This window comes from Phoxinus phoxinus (genome assembly GCF_949152265.1).
Source record: "Phoxinus phoxinus genome assembly, chromosome: 22".
Taxonomy (NCBI): domain Eukaryota; kingdom Metazoa; phylum Chordata; class Actinopteri; order Cypriniformes; family Leuciscidae; genus Phoxinus; species Phoxinus phoxinus.
Genome location: NC_136897.1, coordinates 23,291,388 through 23,305,329, shown reverse-complemented (window position 1 = coordinate 23,305,329; position 13,942 = coordinate 23,291,388). Strand labels below are relative to the sequence as shown.

At 36.3% G+C, this 13,942-nt stretch overlaps 1 protein-coding gene across 5 annotated transcripts in view; it reads left to right on the top strand.

The window, feature by feature from the left end:
* atp13a3 (ATPase 13A3) overlaps nucleotides 1-13,942 on the top strand; it is a 45,034-nt gene that overhangs the window by 18,852 nt on the left and 12,240 nt on the right. For 3 of the 5 annotated variants that reach the window (XM_079596553.1, XM_079596557.1, XM_079596554.1), the window contains exons 7-24: nucleotides 1,179-1,262; nucleotides 3,553-3,622; nucleotides 3,746-3,880; nucleotides 4,746-4,818; nucleotides 5,063-5,194; nucleotides 7,448-7,630; nucleotides 7,760-7,917; nucleotides 8,057-8,245; nucleotides 9,447-9,508; nucleotides 9,610-9,760; nucleotides 9,877-9,993; nucleotides 10,900-10,926; nucleotides 11,017-11,170; nucleotides 11,266-11,386; nucleotides 11,519-11,643; nucleotides 12,775-12,947; nucleotides 13,483-13,608; nucleotides 13,702-13,781. In XM_079596553.1, coding sequence (XP_079452679.1) covers nucleotides 1,179-1,262; nucleotides 3,553-3,622; nucleotides 3,746-3,880; nucleotides 4,746-4,818; nucleotides 5,063-5,194; nucleotides 7,448-7,630; nucleotides 7,760-7,917; nucleotides 8,057-8,245; nucleotides 9,447-9,508; nucleotides 9,610-9,760; nucleotides 9,877-9,993; nucleotides 10,900-10,926; nucleotides 11,017-11,170; nucleotides 11,266-11,386; nucleotides 11,519-11,643; nucleotides 12,775-12,947; nucleotides 13,483-13,608; nucleotides 13,702-13,781 — 2,160 coding nt within the window. The remainder of the gene's footprint in view (nucleotides 1-1,178; nucleotides 1,263-3,552; nucleotides 3,623-3,745; nucleotides 3,881-4,745; nucleotides 4,819-5,062; nucleotides 5,195-7,447; nucleotides 7,631-7,759; nucleotides 7,918-8,056; nucleotides 8,246-9,446; nucleotides 9,509-9,609; nucleotides 9,761-9,876; nucleotides 9,994-10,899; nucleotides 10,927-11,016; nucleotides 11,171-11,265; nucleotides 11,387-11,518; nucleotides 11,644-12,774; nucleotides 12,948-13,482; nucleotides 13,609-13,701; nucleotides 13,782-13,942) is intronic. The other 2 variants (XM_079596555.1, XM_079596556.1) reach the window with 1 other exon arrangement.

Here is a 13,942-nt window from a genome sequence, read left to right as displayed (position 1 = left end):
TAATGGCCAAAGTTTGAAAAGTTATTTTGAACGAATAACAGAGAATTTCTGTGCTGGAAATCATACTTCCAGGTTGCAACACGTTTTGGCTGTTTTTTTTTCTATCGTAGATCTAATGACGTAGCCCAGAGTGGAACTCCTTATATGAGCATTGCTCTCGGAAAAGTGCGTTCATGCACACGTCGACCAGAGGAGAGAAAGACCGCGCTCATCGACGCGCTACTACCGGAAATCATCATCAGCAGCGCTAAATAGGAATGGTTGATGTCAAGAATGTCTCCAAAAAAGTGTGTTTTGGGATGTGAGGGAAAGTTTACCTTGTTCAGCTTCCCAAAGAACCCAGTGTTACTGGAACAGTGGATGCAGTTTGTATTTCCGGGAGAGCAAAGGAGTGCGGCAAGTGCGGTTGTATGGCTGTATCTGCATGTCACTCATATTTAATGTACCCTAATATTTTATATATATATATATATATATATATAGTAATATGGCCTACCGCACCACGATCGATAATAAGCAAACCTTCCCGCGCGCTCCCGCTTGACTCTATAGCTCCGCCCACGCCCAGAATCAAGGACCTCGGCTTTTTCCGGATAGAATCGGAAAGCTGTATTTTTATTTTATAAATATGATGAAACTAAAGACTTTTTGGAGATATGAAGGACGCACTATCAAGATTAACATGAGATTGACTGAAACTAAGTATTTTACCCCCCCTTTAAGCTTCCACGAGAACCAATGAGGTTTGTTCCTGCAAGCAAGAACGGTTGAGCTTCTGTTTATTTCCGCTGGCGCTGATCAATGTTCATATGTGAATAAAAGCCTAAATTAAATCTGTTCATCATATAAAACTATCAAGTCTCTTCAGAAGACTTGGACTAAACTGCTCAATTCTTATAATGTGGATGATAAATATGGATTACTTTTACAATCTCTTTATGAACTTTTTGAAGTTTTTGGCGAATAGACTTTCAATGGAGGGAGAGAAATCTCTTAGATTTCATTAAAAATATATATATTTGTGTTCTGAGGATGAACGAAAGATGGAATGACATGAGGCTGAGTAATTGACAGATTTTTCAATTTTGTGCGATCTATCATATTTAACTATGAGTGAAAATGTTACTCTGTGAATCCCTGATACTGTTGTTAAAACTATTGTCTCCTCTGTTCTGCAGAGGCCTGGAGGATCTGAGCATGACCTGCTCATCCGTTCACTCAAAGCACAGTCTCGGGCTCAACAAAAACCAGCAGGAGTACAGGTGAAACCTTTGGCCGAATTTGCCATTTTTGGAGGTAAAGGCTCAGCAAAAAGGTTGTCCTGTCAAGGTCACCAATGTTAAGTTGGCCAACATGGATGAGGTTTTGTCGAAATTACCAAAGTGATGGGGATGGACTTGTATCATCATTTTAGATGGATGAAAACATTATAAACAAATCACAATATGCCATTATTTTCTAGCAACAGTGTTTAAAAATCCACTATGTTGTATAATAGTTTGGTAAAACTTCACAATAAGGTCTCATTTGTAAACATTAGTTAATGCAACTAATAATACATGAACTAATAATGATCAATATATTGGTTACACTTTATTTTAAGGTGTCCTTATTACAGTGTAATAATGCAATTAAGTACCGAGTAATATTAATGAATGTACTTTAGGGTTGGGAGTTGGGTTTGGTTTTGGGTTAGTTGCTTGTAATTATTTATGCATACTCAGGGTCCCCGCGGATCCTTAAAAAGTATTAAAAAGTCTTAAATTCGATATTTAAAATTTAAGACCTTAAAAAGTCTTAAATTCTTATTTTTACTTATGAAAAGTCTTATTTTTACCTATGAAAGGTCTTAAATTTTAGATGACATTTTGACGACGTATCTAAATGCTTTCCAAATGAAAACTATCTAATTAGCGTAGGCTACGTATTATTTTTATTATTCTATCTTTGTGGATTTGCTTGTTCACGTGACAATTCGCGTCATTTACGGCAGCGTATTAGCCTGCGTCTGTCTCCTGCACGCGAGAGGAGAGGATAAGAGAACGAGTAAATGTCAGTTCAATAGTAAGTTCATTCTTTGTGCTTAGGATTGTCTATGAACTATGATGATATTGTAATCATTGTTTTAACTACGTACGAGGCACCGCGAGTTCGAGCTGATATCGCGTTTGTCTCTCATGCTTGCTTTCACTGCGTGATGTGTCAGTGCAGTTATGTCCCCAAATGAGTTTTTGTCTTATTATATTTATATCATATTATGTTGTTATATTAGAATATCACGAGCAAGAGTGCCGTTTTCCTGTGCACAATTGCAAATGTGCTATTTATTTTATACAACAGTTAAATTAACAATGTGTGTTACTTTTTATATTGTCAATATTGTTTGTTTCCCCCTTTATTTCGCCGACGAGAATTTCATAATGAAACTGTAGTCCAACAGACTATATTTCTATTTTAAAAACTGAAATCCGCGTTTTGAACGAATCATTTGATTCAATGAATGAATCGGCCGTTTGAACAAATCGGTTGAATAAATCTCCAACAACTCGCTTATTAAGACAGTGACTTACTGCCACCTACTGGCGGGTTTAGTTGCATATTTAAAGTACCCTTTAATTAAAATGTTAAAATTATAAATAATTTCATATTTAAATATTGAATAGCTTTATTTATGCAATTGCAAATTAAGTGTAAATATAGTAATGCCAGTTCGGATGCCGCTTTTCTGTGTCACCTCTGCACTGCAAGGATGATTTTGGTACGGTCTTATTCTAATAGAATTGAATTTGAATGTTAGAATTTGACATAAAAGGTGATGCATACCTCTAAATACGTTTAGAAATAATTTCCATATTTAGGTGAAAATGGCCCTGGAAATCAATTTAAGGTGGCAAATATTGCCCCTTAATAATTTTTTTTATTTCAGTCACTACTGTGAACTGACCACTGCATAGAATATGTTAAATATTAATATCTTCGTGAGTCTGCTGTCAACAACAGGCCTAAACCAGCCATGGTACCAGTACAAAATCAGTAAAATATCATTGAATTATTATCAACAAAACTTTGAAAATATCTAGATATATTTTTGTTAATATTGCAAACCCCTAATGTACGGTATTAATTTTGATTTCTTCAGGTCTTAAAAAGGTCTTAAAAAGCCTTAAATTTGACTTTAAAAAATGTGCAGATACCCTGATACTGTTATTACTATAGTAAGTACATGTAACATTTAACAAGGACACTGTAAACTAGTGTTAACATATTTTATTACAGCATTCATTAACCTTTGTTAATGTTTGTTAATAAAAATGTTTAAATTCGTGTTAGTTCGCAGTGCATTAACTAATGTTAATGGGTTCTTTTGATCTGCAAAAGTATTAGTAAATCCTGACATTATTGTAAAGTGTTACCAATATTTTCCACACATAAAAAGATGTCACTAATAATGAAATGAGATGTTTTGTGGTGATGCCATCCTAATTATTGAGCCCTGAACTGGATTGCACTGACTGTACAAATCTCACTTAGTCCTTTTCTTCTCTATTTTAGGAGATTTTTTTTCGGACTAAATGAAATAGACGTGAAAGTGCCTTCTCTTTTCAAGCTGCTAATTAAGGAGGTACGAGTGACATGTGAAACTGACCCAGGCCGGAGAACGGCATGACACAGCACTGCTGACTCTGCTGTTGAGAATATCTCCTCGGGAAATAAGTGAACTGAAACTTCTCCTTCTCTTTTGCAGGTCCTCAATCCTTTCTACATCTTCCAGCTCTTCAGTGTTATCCTGTGGTGTACCGATGAATATTATTACTACGCAATGGCCATTGTCGTCATGTCTTTCATATCAATAGCTACCTCTCTCTACACTATTAAAAAGGTAAGCAGGCTTGTAAAACGGTTTGAAACGGGCAGAACTTGATTTGAAATTTTGGGATCATTGTGAGATTCTGACCAATAATCATGTCATTAATTATTTACAAGTTTTGGCCATTAACAAAAAAAAAGGATTATTAGAATTCTGTGCTATACAATATCATTATTTTGTATATATTTATAAATAAATAAAATATTTATTATATAACATTTTTATTTAAAATATTTACATGCTGTTTTGTATTGTGTATATTAAATAGTATTATTATATTATTTTATTAAAGACAAAAATGCCTGAATAAAAAAAAAAGAATGAAGTCTTGGCCTGTATTAGTCTAGAATTTTAATATTGACCATTTATAGGTTATTTTGTATAATATTCAACATAATTATTGTACTCAATGCATACTATAAATATTGAACTCTATACTATTTAAAATTTAATATAAAACACTGAAATGCCCCTAAAAATAAATACATTTAAATATTTAATTTTTCATTTTCATTAAAGACAAAAATTCCCTAATAAACAAACAAAAATTTGTCATTTTGCAAAGCTTTTTACATTTTAAGATTTGTTTTTGTAGAAAAACAAGCACTGACAAATCATGCATATTATAGACATTTATTGTAATGTAACAATTTGATTACTCTAATAGATCAGTATGAAGTTTGATTTTAGAGATATCAAGCTTTGCTGTTAGTCATAAGGCGTATCCAAGGTTAGAGTTGATGCTAATTTTCTGATTGCATAACTGAGATATGCTTACAGTTAATGTGTATTTTATATGCCTATTAGATGTACTGTGCTGCCTGGACACGCAAATGTTTATTTGTTCTTCACAGGAACATTTTCTTTTGTTTTACAGCAATATGTAATGCTACACGACATGGTGGCAACACACAGTACTGTTCGAGTTACGGTCTACAGGGGCGACAACGGTACGGCTCAGATGTTCTGAAAAAGCATTTTCTTCACTCTGTATATTTGTAATGACGTACAGTGCTGCAGGCCTGGGTTACCTGCTTCAGGGAGTCTGATGTAGTGGCCAAAATCACCATGACTCAGCACTCTGCCTCCTATGCAAGGAAGCATGTGTAATAAGTGATCTGCTGAGACAGGTTTTATTTCACTGCTCGCTCTTCCCCACCCTCCCTTTCTTTGCCTTCTGTTTTTGCGGTACAGAAACGGAGGAAGCCCTGTCCACAGACTTGGTCCCTGGTGATGTCCTCGTCATCCCTAGCAACGGGATCATCATGCCCTGTGACGCAGTGCTCATCTGTGGAACCTGCATTGTTAATGAGAGCATGCTCACAGGTGATTGGCTGCATCCAAATGTGATGTCTAAAGGCCATTGCACACTGAGTCCGAAATTTTCGTATTCGTGATTCTGTGGCTCTGAATTGTCAAAGCATCATTCAAACACTATTCAAACTGCTTGTTACGGATGCGAAAAACGCAGAAAATCGAACCCGTTTTGATTTTTTTTTATGATGGACGAAAGTTTCGGAGGCAGTGTGCAAGCGTGATTGACATAACGTGAAGTTGTTTTTATTTTTTAACGTGCGAAAATTTCGGATGCGAATTTCGGACTCAGTGTGCAATGGCCTTAACAATGAAGCCCACTAGAGTGGGGCAATATAGCTTATATTTTATGTATATAAACTAACTATAAACCAAATTTGCTACTGAAGTTTACATTGGAGACGTTATTAAACATCTGTATATAAATTATATGCTAACACTTTACAATAAGGTTCCATTAGATAACTTTAGTTAATGCATTCTTTAACAATAAGCAATACATTTGTTGTTGTATTTATTATTCTCTGTTATTTTAAGTTAATTCATTTACAACTGTTCATTGTTAGTTCATGATAGCTAAGATCCATTAAATAATATTGACAGATACATATTTTGATTTTAAAATGTGTTAGTAATTGTTGAAATGACATTAACTAAGATGAATTAATGCTTGAAGTATTTTTAATTGTTAGTTCATGTTAACTAAAATAACAAATCTAACTTTATTGAAGTTTTATTAAAATGAATAAATGTTTGAATTAAAATAATAATAATGTTATTGTGATTAGACATAAGGTTATTAATTTTTCATTATTTCCAGTAAAAGTGTATTTACTTTAGTTGTCTTTTCTGAAATTTGTTTGGATTTTATGTGATAATAAAAATCATAAGCATCATGCTAATTAACTTTAAATGGTGTTATTTCTAGGGCTGTCCGTTAAACGCGTTATTAACGGCGTTAACGCAAACCCATGTTAACGGCGTCAATTTTTTTATCGCGAGATTAACGCCTAGCAAACTTTGTTGTTTTTTTCACATGCTTTTGCAGCAACTAGTAACGTTATTAAAACTACAACGCCACACAGGATCTAGCTAGACCAGAAACAAAACAAAACAACAGCACGCGCACACACTTGTTTGGGCTTGCGAGCCGCCAAAGAGTGGACGAGAAGCGCAGCGCCGAGCCGCGACTAGGACAACTGAGCGCGTCTAGCACATCGGACGCGCACTTTCTCCGTTTATGGCCAGCAATAAAAACGCAGAATGGCGCCGCCGGTGTGTGTGCACTCATAGAGAATAATGTGTTCGGATTTTAAATACGCAGCGCTGCGCTTCTCGTCCGGTGTGCGACTGCGACCCTCTTTAACGTTACATTTTGAGTGGATGAATGATGAGCGCGAGACGCCGAAATGGATGCCAATAAGATTCTGAATGGAAAGTTTACTTTTAAAAAGTTGCCAAATGGGTTAGTTGACAAGACCAAAGTGATCTGTGTGTTTTGTCGTTGTGAACTGAGCTATCATCGCAGCACGTTCAGTCTGAAATACCACTTGATGGCCAAGCACACACACACACACACACACACACACACACACACACCGCTGATGCGATCTCAGCACACTCGTCACTATCAGTAACGTTACCTCGTCAGTATTTCTGTCACCCTTTTATTGATGGACAGAGTTACATTGTGTGAGAGATTATTTGCTCCAAGTGAGAATGTCAGTGTGGAATTTAACAGTATATGCCAATCTTGTTTTCAATAAAAAACATTTGCACAAAGCAAGCCGATCCACTTTTCCATGTTGATAAGAGCATTAAAATGAGAAAAAATAATGGGACAAAAAGAAATCAAGAGACATTTTAGAATAGATAAAAATGTGCGATTAATCGCGAGTTAACTATGACATTAATGCGATTAATCGCGATTAAATATTTTAATCGTTTGACAGCCCTAGTTATTTCATCTTCTGTTTATTATTAATGGCTAATATTGTCATTTGTAACAGTTATTTCGTAATTGATCATACTGTTTATTATTTGTGAGTAAAATAAAGTATGGGTAAAACTATTTTACAGTGTCATTGTTACATGTACTTACCATAGTAATAATTATGCATAATTACATGCAACTAAACCAAACCTAATCCTAACCCTATAGTAAGTACATGTTGTTAATTAATATTACTCAGTACTTAAATATATAATAACTCTGGAACAATGACACCTTCAAATAAAGTGTAACCCAAGTATCTCCTCTCTCAGGTGAGAGTGTCCCGGTCACCAAGACGGACCTTCCGAACCCTCAGCAGGACAAGAAGGGTGGGGATGGTGACACGATCTACGGCACGGAGGAACACAAGAGACATACGCTCTTCTGCGGCACGAACGTCATACAGACCCGCTACTACACGGGAGAAATGGTTAAAGCTGTGGTAGTGCGGACAGGTTAGAAGCCAGAGCTACTGCAATGTATCGTGGGATATATCTCATGCTGTCTTACATTTGGTACCTTAGTAGACAGCATAATTATATCTGATGCTTAAAATGCAGTTTCTTTTTCTTTTCCTTTTCTAGGTTTCAGCACGGCTAAAGGGCAGCTCATCCGGTCTATCCTGTACCCCAAACCCACAGACTTTAAGCTGTACCGGGACGCCTACCTGTTCCTGCTGTGCCTGGTGGCTGTTGCCAGCATCGTCTTCGTCTATTCTTTAGTCATGAAGATCCTAAATCAGGTTTTTATCCATCTTAACTGCCTTAAAAAGAGCAGCATCACATTGTTATGATGTAAAGTCTAGGAAAATGTGAGCTGTTCAATGAATGAATCTAGTAAATATAGTGTGGAAAAAGCCCATTATGATGTGTACTCTGCAGGAACCAGTAAAGGAAATCATAGTCAAGTCTCTGGACATTATTACCATCACGGTGCCGCCTGCGCTGCCGGCAGCCATGACAGCGGGCATCGTCTATGCTCAGCGGCGTCTCAAGAAAGTGGGGATATTCTCCATCAGCCCTCAAAGAATTAACATCTGTGGGCAGCTGAACCTGGTGTGCTTTGACAAGGTAAATGCGGGAACCTGAAGTCCTCCTTGTGTTTGGTGAAACCTGAAATAGTCGAAAATTAAATACAACTCTGGATGAAACTCTGGTAACACACTCGTTACCATTTCATCTGGTTATTTTTTATAAAACTAGGGTTAATTCAAGTAAATTGGGGTGGCACCTCATTGTTCCAGTGACATTTTGGCACCTCAGTGCCTAATAATAAACTGTTACTTAATTAAACACTTAATTCACAGTTTGTTTTTTACAATACATACCGTTTCAAAGCAGCTTTACAGAAACTTCATGTTTCTATGTTACAGAGTGATCTGTTATCAGAGGTGTCTGTCAAAGAAGTGTCCATATTTCTGAAATGTACAGTTTTAAGATAAAACAAATCATGCAGTTACGAGTTACCTAATATCATGTATTCATTTAAGGAAGAAACAATGAGCTCATTAAAGTAATTATTACAAGTACCTCCTATACCTCCTAAAATACCTCATTATTAATATACTTAATAGTTATCTAATAATTTAATATTTATGTAAGAATTTCATTAAAGTTTACTATTGATACACTTTTTTTTGTTTTATTGTCAGCTACAAAACTCAAAATGAATATGTACCAACCCATTTCTGCCCTCTTTAGTCTATATTTGAATCAGTAGCACTTACACACTGGACTACGACCAAAAAAAGTGAAAACCATTTTGTTCACTATTGTAGATGACAGACATGTCCAAGCTGGCAGAGTGGGAATAACATCCATACCAAGCTTTAAGTAGCTCTTTACCTCGTGTTTGATGGAAGCGGTCTGAACTTATTGGTAACTACAGTGTTGAAAAGCAAGAGCCAGTGTTAAACGGGCTGATTCCATAAAGTAGGGATGATCCGATACGCAGTTCACAAGTAGAGATAATCACAGACCTCATGTGTTTTTAAAGAACCTTGTCCTGTGTCTGCTCTCTGCCTCCTTGTTGGGCCGAATAAACTGAGCACACAGTTTTTCTGGTACAGCCATTTGTCCAGAGAAGTCCAGGTAAGGCTGAGGGTCTTCCACCACATGGTGAAACAGCAGCTCCATTAATTTGTCAATGTAGCCTTCAGAAAGAGAATTATTATAATATATATTTTTTACTGAGATAACTCAGACAAGTATAAGTTACCTGTGGTAGGATTGCTCGACATTTTAAATATTGTATTCTTCTGTATAATTTCAGACTGGCACCCTCACAGAAGATGGTCTGGACATGTGGGGAATTCAACGAACAGAAGATGGCAGGCAAGATAAACTAGATAAACCAGAACATTCTCAGTTGTTTTTTAAATTAACACGGAGGAACCTTTAATTGTCTTTTTGACCAAAGAATCTCTCTTTCCTAGATTCCACCACTCAGAGGAAAAAGCAGATGATAAGAGTTTAGTTACAACCAAGTTTGTCTCCTGCATGGCCACCTGTCACTCCCTCACTAAGATCGAGGGTCAGCTCTCTGGAGATCCACTCGACCTCAAGATGTTCGAGGCCACAGGCTGGGTCAGTGTCTGCTGTGACAGGAGAACAGATTGTTATATCCTCAGTCAAGTTTTGGAACAAGTTGTACTTGTTTTTAATTTTTTGTGGGTGTCACTCGGTCTATCTATGGTCTTCAGATCTTGGTGGAAGCCACAGAGGAGGAGACGGCTCAACACGACCGCATTGAACTCACTTATGTAAAACCGCCAAATCAGCTTCTGCCGCCACCAGTGATATCACCTGAACAGGACATGGTGAGCATTTAAAAATCTCATTTATTCCTGTTATGGCAAAGCTGAATTTTTGGCTGTCATTACTCAAGTCTTCAGTGTCACAAGAAACTCAAAGGTCTTCACGGCAACCCGTCAAAATAAAAGTTCGGTTTAATGTCAAGAAATTGTGACTGAAATTGTGAATATATTACTGTTGTACAGTAGAATTTAGCTACGTCTCAAAAAAAATAGTTAATAATAATTTATTATTATTAGTGTTTGTATTATTACAATTAATCTTGTAGAATATAACCTATTAATCATGATTGTTCTTCCATGTTTTAAATTGAACAGTAAAGCTCTGTTGTGCAGCACTTTGTTGGACAAGTTTAAAAGTTTAATTTCATATGATTAAAGATAAATTTATATTCAAAATATAGTTTTATGCCTTCATTTGATTGCCAGAAAATGTAAGAATTTTAACACAGAATATTTTTGGAGGAAAAAAAAAACATTTAATATAAATATAAAAAAAATAAAAGTTTAATACATTTTAGTTTTTAAGAATTAAATGAATTAGACATACTTTTTGATTATTTAAATAGAATTAAACCATTAAAATGGAATCCAGAAAAATGAAAATGAAAAAAATAATTTAAACTGATTTCATAGGGCCCTAGCTCTGACACGTTTGATACATTTATTGCATCCTTGCTGAATAAAAATATGAATATAGATAAATATTAAATATGATAAATATTCTTTTCAAATCTTTCTGACCCCACGTTTTTGAATTGTAATGTACATCTGCTGCCCATGAAGCTAGATATAATAAATGTTTTACACATGTTTGGTGCGCATTTTTCTGCTTATTATAGTATAAAGTATTTGTTTAAAAATATCAGTGTATTTAAAACATTGTTCTGATCTCTTGTGGTTTCCTTTCAGGAACTGTCAGAACTCTATGAGCTCTCGGTATGTACAAAGGCTATTATTTTACGAATTTATGAATTTCATTATGAACGTATATGGGTGTGTACATGCTTTCTGTCGTTTCTCGTGCAGGCGTCCTATATGATCGGTATTGTGCGGCAGTTCTCCTTCTCCTCCGCTCTGCAGAGAATGAGCGTGGTCGTTCGTCAGATTGGAGAGAGACGCATGGATGCGTATCTGAAAGGAGCGCCGGAGGTTGTGGCAAGCCTGTGTAAGAAAGAGTCAGGTGAGTGGAAGTTCTGCCCATTATTATCATCTTTTTCTGAATTTCAAATCAACATTGATTTTTTTCTTTTCTTTTTTTCTCACAACCCACCACAGTACCAGAGGATTTTGCAGAGGTTCTGGAGGACTACACCAAACAGGGTTTTCGGGTCATCGCGCTGGCACACAGACGACTAGAATCCAAACTTACATTTCACAAAGTGCAGAACATTAACAGGTACAGTTTAAACTTCATTAAACTCTTTACTAAGGTCTTTTATAAAATGATTTGCAGTGTTATGCTGTGACTTTTATCATGTTGTGCCACTATGTGTTTAATGCCACGTTGTATTTGTTTTTTCTTCTACAGGGATCAAATTGAGAAAAATATGGATTTTCTGGGTTTGATTGTCATGCAGAACAAGCTGAAAATAGAGACTCCAGGGGTTCTGGAAGATCTACGACGTGCCAACATACGCACCGTTATGGTCACAGGTAAACAAGACTTTTCCTGGCTTGCAACTGTGTAATTTCAGAAAAACTGAGTTTAATACAGTTCCTGAATATTCTTTTCAAAGGGTCATTTTAAACATGGTTATTCACATACATTTTATAGAATACTGTTCAAAAGTTTGGGGTCAGTGAGATTTTTTTTAAGTGTCTATAATGCTCGCCAAGGCTGAATGTATTTGTTCAAAAATACAGTGGAAGCAGTGATATTGTAAAAATATATATTTTTAAAAATAATGGTTTCCATTTTAAAATGGATTTTTTTTTTTGTGATGGCAAAGCTGAATTTTCAGGATCATTACTCCAGTATTCAGTGACGCATGTTTCTTGATTTGATTATCAATGTTGAAAATGCTGCTTAATATTTTTGTGTAAATGTTTTTTTTTTCTTTCTTTTTTTTCAGGATTCTTTAAACAATTCAAAAGAACAGCATTTATTTGAAATATAAATATTTTGTAACAAATGTCTTTATTGACACTTTTTATCAATTGAATGCATTTTTCTGAATACAAGTATTAATTTTTCTAAAAAAAAAAAAAACAATCTTACGGATGCCAAACTTTTGAATGGTAATGCCCATGTGCTACCATGAAGCTAGATATAAATGTTTTGTCGCAGTTGTGCTTGGGGGGGCTTTCTGACAGGATATTCTGGTTCAGTTACTTACTGCTAACCTTATTTGTGTTAGTTTACTTGATTAGCTTATCAAGAGTGGGATATGCCCATGTTGTTTGAAGATGGTAGGGTGTTTAGAATGACCAGCCGTGGGCAGACAGACAGGAGTCTGGGAGCTTTGAAGCTTAATTCATTAGGTATTCCTGGAATCTGGTCTAATAAGGTTCTCAGCTCTCCAGATTACCAGCCAAGCGCTCCAAAGTTCAGTTGAGGCTGAATGCAGCATTGTGAACGTAAGCAGATTGAGTTTGTACATGACTCACGCTTACAATCATGAGGAACACTGGGTCATTGCCAGATATCAGCCATCATCACTGTTCACTAACAAAAAAGTACCATTATACCAGTATGGATGTGTACCAAGGTCCAAAAGAATGGGGTTTAACGCTTTTAGTCATGGTTTCTTTCTTATTTTCTTCATCTTTTCCTCTCTTGTGCAGGTGACAACATGCTGACGGCCATCTCTGTGGCACGAGACTGCGGCATGATTCAGCCGCAAGACCGAGTCATTATTGCCGACGCTCTGCCCCCTAAAGACGGCCAGGCTGCCAAGATCAACTGGCACTACGCAGACAAACCCGGCAAACCCTCCAACAAGCCCACCAAACTAGAGGTCAGTGTGCCATCTACTGGCCAGAACCTGTCACTGCGGTCACAGGAATGTTACATGTGAAGCTCTAACAGCTTTTTTTGCATGTTTTTGCAATATACATAGAAAATAAACTTTGGTAAATGAAGTCTGCATGAAACGGAAGTCTTTTCTTCTCTATTGTGATGTATATGCGTGTGAAGTGACTTCTTGAACGAGAAAATGTAGTGTAGACTTGATTTTGTCCATTGGTAATTGATTGGATGGTTGTGGTTTATTGTTGCTGTGATGTCATGTGAGTGACAGGTTGTAAACGCCAGTAAACACGTCATCAGAGAAGAGATGCTGCAAGAGGGAGGGGAAGTTATTTTGATGAAAAATTGAGGGCACACGAGTTTAAAAAAAATAATTGTGTACGGATTAATTATTTGTGGAAAATGCTGCAGTATTCCATTAAAAAAAGTTGTCCATTCTGATTTATGGTGACTTTAAACCCAAAAATGTTATTATCGATAAAGCTTTAGCTTCAGCATCTCTCTGTACTTGTGTTCTCTGATAGCAGGAGATGGAAATTATTATGGACGATGGGCATTCTGAGACGAGACCTCAGGAACAGTATCACTTTGCCATGAGCGGAAAATCTTTTGCTGTAATTATTGAGCATTTCCAGGACCTGCTACAGAAGGTTAGCTGAAAGCATATTTGCTTTTTATACCATATTTACACATGTGTGTTGTAATATTATATATGAATATCTATGGTGTTGTTGTTGTTGTAGCTGGTGCTTCATGGAACAGTATTTGCAAGGATGGCGCCTGACCAGAAGACTCAACTGGTTGAAACATTGGAAAGTGTAGAGTGAGTATTAACACACACACACACACACACACACACACACACACACACACACACACACACACACACACACACACACACACACACACACACACACACACACGTCCAATTATCATTTTTAACTTGTTTATTAGCTTATTAGCATGCATATTACTAGGATGTTT